This window comes from Centroberyx affinis, unplaced genomic scaffold (genome assembly GCF_046629955.1).
Source record: "Centroberyx affinis isolate AG114_WGS23_722 - 3 ecotype Tasmania unplaced genomic scaffold, CSIRO-AGI_Caff_v1 ptg003907l_1, whole genome shotgun sequence".
NCBI classification, from domain to species: domain Eukaryota; kingdom Metazoa; phylum Chordata; class Actinopteri; order Beryciformes; family Berycidae; genus Centroberyx; species Centroberyx affinis.
Window position 1 is genome coordinate 30,439 of NW_027281741.1, and position 8,053 is coordinate 38,491.

The 8,053-nt window shown below is 40.5% G+C and overlaps 1 protein-coding gene across 1 annotated transcript; it reads right to left on the reverse strand.

The window, feature by feature from the left end:
- Positions 1 to 1,784: 1,784 nt before the first annotated feature.
- Positions 1,785 to 5,415, reverse strand: LOC139663067 (uncharacterized). The gene is made up of 5 exons (XM_071541598.1): positions 5,214 to 5,415; positions 3,940 to 4,940; positions 3,723 to 3,797; positions 2,713 to 2,837; positions 1,785 to 1,905 (listed from the first exon to the last, which is right to left on the reverse strand). The coding sequence occupies exons 1-5, from the start codon at positions 5,413 to 5,415 to the stop codon at positions 1,785 to 1,787; spliced, it is 1,524 nt and encodes a 507-aa protein (XP_071397699.1).
- Between the last annotated feature and the right edge of the window lie 2,638 nt (positions 5,416 to 8,053).

Below are 8,053 nucleotides of genomic sequence, written 5' to 3' on the forward strand. Positions count from 1 at the left end.
AGGCTAGCTAAACGGTAGCACCAGCCTAAGCTTATGCAGAACTAAACCCAGGGACACTGGAAGTCAGTCAGAGTTGGGGGTGCTGAGAGAAAGTCTATACACTGCAAATTTGAAATCTCATATTTAATACCCTCACACTGTAAAATGCTTGACTGTAAATTTACAGTAAATTACTGGCTACTAGTTGCATTACTTTCACAGTAATTTACCTTAAATATTTCACAGTAAATTACAATAAAACTACAACTGTATACTGTAACTTCACAGCTGCCATGGCCATGGAATTACTGTGATATAGCAGTATGTAGCTGTGAAATTACAGTATTTTGTTGTACATAAATTACAGTAATTGCCTGTATTTTTACATTTTTGCTGTAATAGTACTGCAACTCAGCAGCCAGTAATGTACTGTAAATTTCCACTTTCAATAATACTGTAAAATATTGTAAATTCGACTTGTTAACTGTGATTTTACCACACCACAAATGATGAGCAGATGATTTGGATCTGGTCAATAAAAAAAACAAAGACAATGCCCATTTTAACTTTTTAATTCAGCAGTTCAAGTGCAAGTACAACTACATTTCAAATGAACAAAGAACCACAGCAGTATCTCTTAAAGCCCTATACTCAAGGGATCAAAAAATGCCTCAAGCATGGTGTTAAAGGTTCAGTTATGAAACTAAACAAAAAACAACAACAAAAAAACACCTTCCCACCACTATCGCTGAAGGTACAGATACTGCAACTTTCATTGGGTTTCCCTTTCCCCAGTGGTTACAATACAGAAATTTGGCAGGAGAAAATACAATAAAAATACAATGTCTGTATCCAGAAATATCAGAAGGTAGTATGAGGTAGAAAATCTGAACACCATTATGCAGTGGTGGAAAGTAACTTAAGTACATTTACTCAAGTACTGTACTTAAGTACAATTTTGAAATACTTGTACTTTACTTGAGTATTTGATGCTACTTTATACTTCCACTCCACTACATTTCAGAGGGAAATATTGTACTTTCTACTCCACTACATTTATTTGACAGTTTTAGTTACTTTTCAGATGGAGATTTGACACAATGGATAATATAACAAGCTTTTAAAATACAACACATTGTTAAAGATGAAACCAGTGGTTTCCAACCTTTTTGGCTTTTGACATCTTACAAAAAGCAGTGTGTAGTCGGGGTCACATTTCAGATGTCTATGAGTTGTTAACAGCTCCACCAAATAGTGATTTTTCCCTCTAAACCTCACATGGTTTCATTTCAATAAATGTTCAAATGATCCAGTATTTCAGCAAAAATCAAAGATTAGAGAAAAAGTCCAAAAACTGAAAACAGATTTGTGTATCAGAACTTTGTTTTTTCTTCTTTCTACTCCCATTAATCATCTCACAATCCCTCAGATATATCTGGTGATCCTTTGGAGGGGCCCAACCCCTAGGTTGGGAACCACTGGACTAAACTAGCTAACTGTATATAAAGTAGTTCAAACTAGCTCCACCTCCAGCAGCTACAACAGTAACATGCTGCTTACACGCTGATATTTTATTATATATGACATCATTAGATTATTAATACTGAAGCATCAGTCAGAGAGACCAAACCACTACTTTTACTTTAATACTTTAACTACATTTTGCTGCTAATACTTATGTACTTTTACTTAAGTAGGATTTTTCATGCAGGACTTTTACTTGGATGGAGTATTTTTACATTGCTGTATTGGTACTTTTACTTAAGTAAAGGATCAGAGTACTTCTTCCACCACTGCCATTATGTCTACATCGACATCCATTCAAAGTCCACAAGTTTCCTCAAAAATGTGCTCACATGTGGGTTGATACCGCCATGCTTCTTCTTTGATTTGGAGCCCATCTCAGGGTTAATGCCCAAGAAGCACCTGTAAACAATAAGCCAAGACAACAGCTTTCAGTTTTACATAGATTTATATATTGCATCGTTTATCCAAGGCACATGCAGTGGTGCCCCTTTCCCTTTAAGTAAACCCTACACCAAAGAGAGAAAGTAGTATTGAGATTGATACCACATCTAACAAGCAAGCAAATCAGCTGTGTAGAAATTGAGATACACATGCAAGCATTGAAAAACAAACACTCGTTAAACAAGCAAGAATGTTAAGCAAGCATGCATGCTATCAAGTCATCCACTTGACATCCGAGTCAGAAAGGTGGATGGGGTGACAGTGGTGCTGAATATTAGGAGGGAACATAGTGCCAATGGAAAATTCCTGACACAATGATGCGCTAAAATTTATGAAGTTGTGTTACCAAAAAGGAGCACATGTCCGCAGCTCACAGGCAGTGTGCTCTCTTTGCCATGCTATATCAAAAGGAGAAAGTTGGAGAGTGTTGGGCTGCTGAATTTGATTCGGATTGACCAAACGCAGAGAGGGCCAATCAGAGACTGCTCAACCATAGCGCTCATTCCCACAGTGCTTACAGTTACGTTCTAAGAGAATCACATGAAGGCTTATTTTAGTCTGGAAATGTCAAACGTTGACTGAAAGCAATGAGTATGTAGCACTGATAAAATCAAATAATCAATAAAGCATAGGAGGCAGGCAAGCTTGTATGCCAAGTGAAAAAGCATATATGCTATGCAAGCAAGATGAGAAAGCTAGCTGGTTTATCAAGAAAGAAGGCCAAGCAAGCAATCCAGTATAATGTTAATTTGAGTGTTACAATACCTTTGGATAAACTCCAGAGTGCACGAGCCATCCTCAGGATACTGCAGATTGAAATTGTAGTAGCTCGCGAAGACTGCAGCTATCCCATTGATGACGTTTTCGTGAGGTCCCATCACCATCATGCACTATTGTAAAGAAGTGGAATGCTGAATGAACAAGAGAAGAATGTTTCATTTCAATGTTCAGCAACATCGAATGCTTTCACAAACTGTGACCCACTCACTGACCGTTGTTACTGATCTAATTGATAGTCTCTTGCACACCTCACGCCAGAGAACTTTAAGCCCTGCCTTGCGCTCACAATTTTTAAGTCTGTCAGATTTGGTTTTCACACAGTTCCAAAACAAATTTAAGTCAATGGCCTACCCTGGACTGCAGGAAAAAAGCAATCAGAAATCTCTAAAACCATTGACTGTATACACCAACTACCGGCACTAGTATTAAAAGATGGAGACAAGCTACAATATTGGAAAAAAACATGTCAAGACACCGATCAGCAAGTTATTGAATAGAAATGCATTACGTTTTGCAGCGGAGGCACAAATCCCATCAGATGAAAGAAGACAGGGTGTAAACTCTGACTGCAATTATCATAGCCCACACAATATCATTCAAATTAACATCAATGTACAACATAATAATTTAGAATGATTTCACCCGAAAGTCGGCCTCATATACTCACATTCATTTAGTATCACATGAAAGTAACAGGAATATTAAACTATACTAAATATTAAACTTTACTTTAAATGCTGAAATGAGTCCTAGCTCCGAGCACTGTTCTACCAATCTTTACTGAGTAAGCAAACATAAAACTGTCAGTTGGGAATTAGAAATTATTCAGTAAAATTCTTACTAAGGGAAAGGGAAACGTGTATGAAAACGTGTGTGTGTTTGTGTGATCATCTAGTGCTTTTTTTTGGTTCATTTTTTAAATAACCACTCAACTAACTGAGTGTATGGTATATTTCTTGCAGCTAGAAATATCAATATGAAATCCAGATATCAACAGTACCTTGGACAATCAAGCAGGGGGTGCTCAGTAACATCACTGTCCTCTGCACATCAGCGGCTGTGGCACACGGCTGTAAAATAAGACTTAACTGTAACATACATCTATGGTAGCATGGATTCAACATGGTGCGTAAGAGACAGTCCATTGGTCCCACTGACATACTGTCCAGTGTAATCACAACCTGCTTTTTTTTAATCTTTTAAACAACTTACATCAGTCTCAAGCATGATGGCATCCTTGGGCTCTTTAAAGTATGCCATCAGGAGCAGAAGGATATATGCAGCCTTGTCTGAAGCCTCTGGCTCGAAATTAGCCAGGATGTCCTCGATCCCTGGATGACGGTTGAGTTCCTGGCAGAACCGAATAACTGTACTGCCTCTGTTGTTCAGGGCCTCTTGCAACTTAATGAGGATGGAGACGTCCCTCAGCAGACCAAAGTGGGAGTAAAGGCCTCTTTGCGAGAAAAGAAAAGGCCATTCCTCCTTAATCTCTGCGATGGCTGGTGCAGGCACACTGTTAAGGTACCGCCGCTGGATGATGTACGTCTTCTCCATCAGAGGTTCAGCTCTCTCTGCCCCACCCATCCCTTCCTCTGAGTAGATGTTACACAGTTGCCTTTTGATATCATCTAAGGTTGCCTCGGTCTCTCCAGCAGGAAGTTCTGCAGGACACCACCTCACACATCCGTACTGATCCACAGGGCCTCTTGCCATTCCTCTGGCCTCCTCTGCCACCCCAGTGCGGGGCCTTCTCTCTCTGCGTCGCCGTGCAAGAGTATTTTTTCTATTTTTATATTCCACTCTCATTTTAATTTGCTGAAGAAGAGAGTGACAGTCATCTCCAAGAATGTCTCCTTTTTTTCCGACATCGGCAAAACTTTTCGGATAGTCCCTTACAATGCCCCGGACGATGCTGTGACACATTGCTCTGGTTGGGTTGAGATCATGCTCAAACATTTGGTCCGCCACTGCCTTCACCATATCTTTTCTGTCCCCTGGTGATGGTCTTGTTTGATTTGCCACTGCTTTTCGAATTGCTGCTGGCATTTGGTCCCAGCTGACCCGGAGGTCTGCATGCCATGGCCTGCCAGGCAGTGTGGGTGAAGACAAAGAAGAGTTCGGAGTGCTTGGGGAGCTTGACGATAGGGGACATGGAGTGCTTGAGAGGGGTGGAGAGGCGACAGTAACCAATTCTAATTCAACGGTTGCAAGTCCTAGAAGTGAGAGGACAAAAAAATATGAATAGATAAAGGGAGGGCAAGAGGTAGATAGATAAAGTATACTCTCTGAAAAAACAAATTTCACAGTTTGTACAAGCAAAATTATTAAATGGTGCAATTTGTACTATTCTGCTGTTATAGACCAACTATCCATCACCACCCCCTAACGCTCAGATGAAGATAAAAACTCTACAAAAACTTCATATTTGAACTTAGTGTCATGTGTTTGTTCAACTTTCCCATGGCAGTGTCAAAATATGGATTTACCTTCATTCTTAAAGCCATTCAGCAATTTTCGACACTGGATTGGCCTAAGGTATTTCTCCAGATCCTTCTCTTGTACCAAAGCAAGGTCTTCCCTGCTCTCCACACCAAGCTCTTCAAACCCATCCAGCAAGGAAGTCAATGATTCATCAGAGAGGCCCGGTAAAAATGATAAGAGTGCTTCCTTTATGTCTTGACGATTCATTATCTAAAAGACCAGAGAGTGTCAAACATGAATCAATTACTGCAGTGCACAGTATTCCCTACTTGTCTGTTTGCTATGTTTTTAAGTCTATATGCTATTGACCTGTATTACAGCAACAGCGAGAACCCCCAAAGAGTGCTACCACCAAGACAGACTATTCCCGTCTCAGTTACTTCCATTAATTAACCACAACTGAAAGACTGGTGATAAAGAAAGTGCCAGCCAACACTTGCCCCCTAAACACCTGACAGATTACGTTCCAAAATCTGTAATAATCTTAAAGGATGCATTAAAAAACACCAGCCTTATCCTTTAAGGATGACTGCTAACTGCACACCCAAAATGTTGAGGTAGAAGTTATAGCAACTACTGTATATAGCAACTGTGTAGTGATTCGTGACTATAAGCTAAAGTCGATAATTCAAATGTAGTTTGCTAGTTTGATGAGATATTCGGTGGTGCATCAAAGTACAATACCAAAAAGAGAACCACTTGATTTTCTCAGGTTAATGACACAATTTTTTGCCCCTTTGGGTATGCATTCTTTTTACCTAAACAGCTTGCTCCACTTGTCACGTCTGTCCTGTCTGCTTTTGTTACCTGCCCGTTTACCGTTAACCACCTCTGAAAAAGAATGGGGGAGAGCAATTAGTAACAGGTCATATACTTTGTAAGCTGGAAGAGGATAGTAGTCAAGCAAATCCTCACGCTTGATGCAAACATAATCCTCTTGGGCTACTCCTAATTCACAGTAGACGCCTATGTCTCTCAACTTCACAAAAGTATGTTTCTCGGTCACAAAGTGCACAGAATCATGGAGAACAATGACCAGGTTAATTTTCCCAACGTAAAGTTCTTCATCACTGTTCCCAAGCAAAACGAACATCCCCTTTCTGTACACAGTGCCTTTCACTGTCACATTGTTACAAGCCACTGCAGACTGTGACTCAAATATAACTTATAACTGGCTACAGATGCCCTGATCCTGTCATTATAATAATTTACATAAAACTCTGTACCCTTTTCTACTTAGATGTATAGCTGGAGGGAACAGGTTGCCTGCACTCAAGTAGGCTTGCAGAAGTTGGTGTCTCTCTGCCAGAGTTTTCCAAAGATTTTTGAAGTTGTGTAATTTTCTGGCACACTGCTTGAAAAATGTGTGTTTGCTTTCAAACCTTAGAGTCCACAGGCGAATAAGTGGGCCAAAGTGTATGATAAGCTCTGAATAATGGCGCAAATAATGATGCTTGGGCTTCAGGGGATGATCAGGGAAGAGCTTTTTCCTGTAGTGTATGTACTCTTCAGTGATGACTTTTAGATATGCTACTTGGCCTGCTGTAATGGCTGGTGCACAGACAAGTTCCACTATCTCTCTCAGCTGCAAACTGAGCTGCCATACCTCATTGTCACAAGGATCTTTAATCCTGTCACCCACCAAGAGAGGTAGCAATCTAAGGAAGCACCAGTTTTGAACCGCATGCCCACTTAATCTCTCACTGCCAGGAGAGAGGTCTGCCGGTTTGCCGCTGCCATCATTTCCTTGATATTTGAATTTGTTCTTAGAGCGATTTAATTGCAGGTTAGTAAAATGCTTCTCCTTCACTAAATGACCAATAAACAAAGCAAGATCATAAGACACGATACCCTCAAACAAGTCATGGCCTAGACATGGTGGGAGGCCAGGCTGGCAAACATGGAAATAAGCAAGCTGGTTAAAAGGAGTCAGACTTGATGCCGCATACAGAGTCAGTGTCACTAGTTCTAGATCTTGCAAATTACTTTGATAGGATTGTGCTGTTATCTCACAGTAGTGACAGAAATGAACAGCCCAACTGAAGTTTTCCAAAAAGCCCCCAACACAATGGGATCCCAAGTTGTCTCCTGTAATGGCAACCAAAGTGCCCTTTACAACACTGCCATCACTTATCACAATACCTCTCTCCTCCAGGACTTTGAGATCCTTGATCAGTGGCTCAAAAACTTTGTTTATCCCAAAGTATTTAAAGTCCTGCTCCCTACATAGGAGGACAAGTTGCATCTGATTTATAGTGGATCTATTGTGTGGCAAAATGTCAGTCAGGTTTAAGTACACAGCTAAAACTTTTTTTTTTTTTTCCCTGAACCGAGTGGGTTCACAACCTTAAACGCATCTTGGTATAGTATCAAACCAACTGAGGAAGGCTCAGTTTTCAACAACAGATTACTCTGAACTCCCTCTCCATCCCTAACATCCTGATAGACATTATCAGTAGACGGTTGCAAACGTGTTGAGGCATACTGTTCTCGTACAGACTCACTTTTGAACAGTGCGGCCAACGTCTCCTGTACAGGTACATACTGGGCAAAGCACTCTTTGTCGTTTTCATCATTCCCCAAGAACAAAGGCACAGGCTCAACATAGTTGAAACTCTTTTTAAAAGCACCCTTCCTCTTTACGTCTGTGCTCAGAACTCCCCTGTTATAGAGCTTGAGTAGATCCATTCCGTTCAGTTCATCAATGATGTTGCTTATAGTGGCCTCAGGGATTCCAAGTACCTTCAATTTCTCACTCAGGATGTTAAGTGAATGTGACAGGCCAATTTCATGGGCATTTTGAAAGTCCTCAATGATTGTTTGTATGGTACTTGCTGGTAACAAT

Excerpts from the sequence above, each read along its gene's own strand:
- LOC139663067 (XM_071541598.1), bottom strand. The coding sequence starts at position 5,415 with ATGAATCGTCAAGACATAAAGGAAGCACTCTTATCATTTTTACCGGGC. Across the intron at positions 4,941-5,213 it reads GAATGGCTTTAAGAATGAAG|GACTTGCAACCGTTGAATTA; the intron begins GTAAATCCATAT and ends TCTCACTTCTAG. Across the intron at positions 3,798-3,939 it reads CCATCATGCTTGAGACTGAT|CCGTGTGCCACAGCCGCTGA; the intron begins GTAAGTTGTTTA and ends CTTATTTTACAG.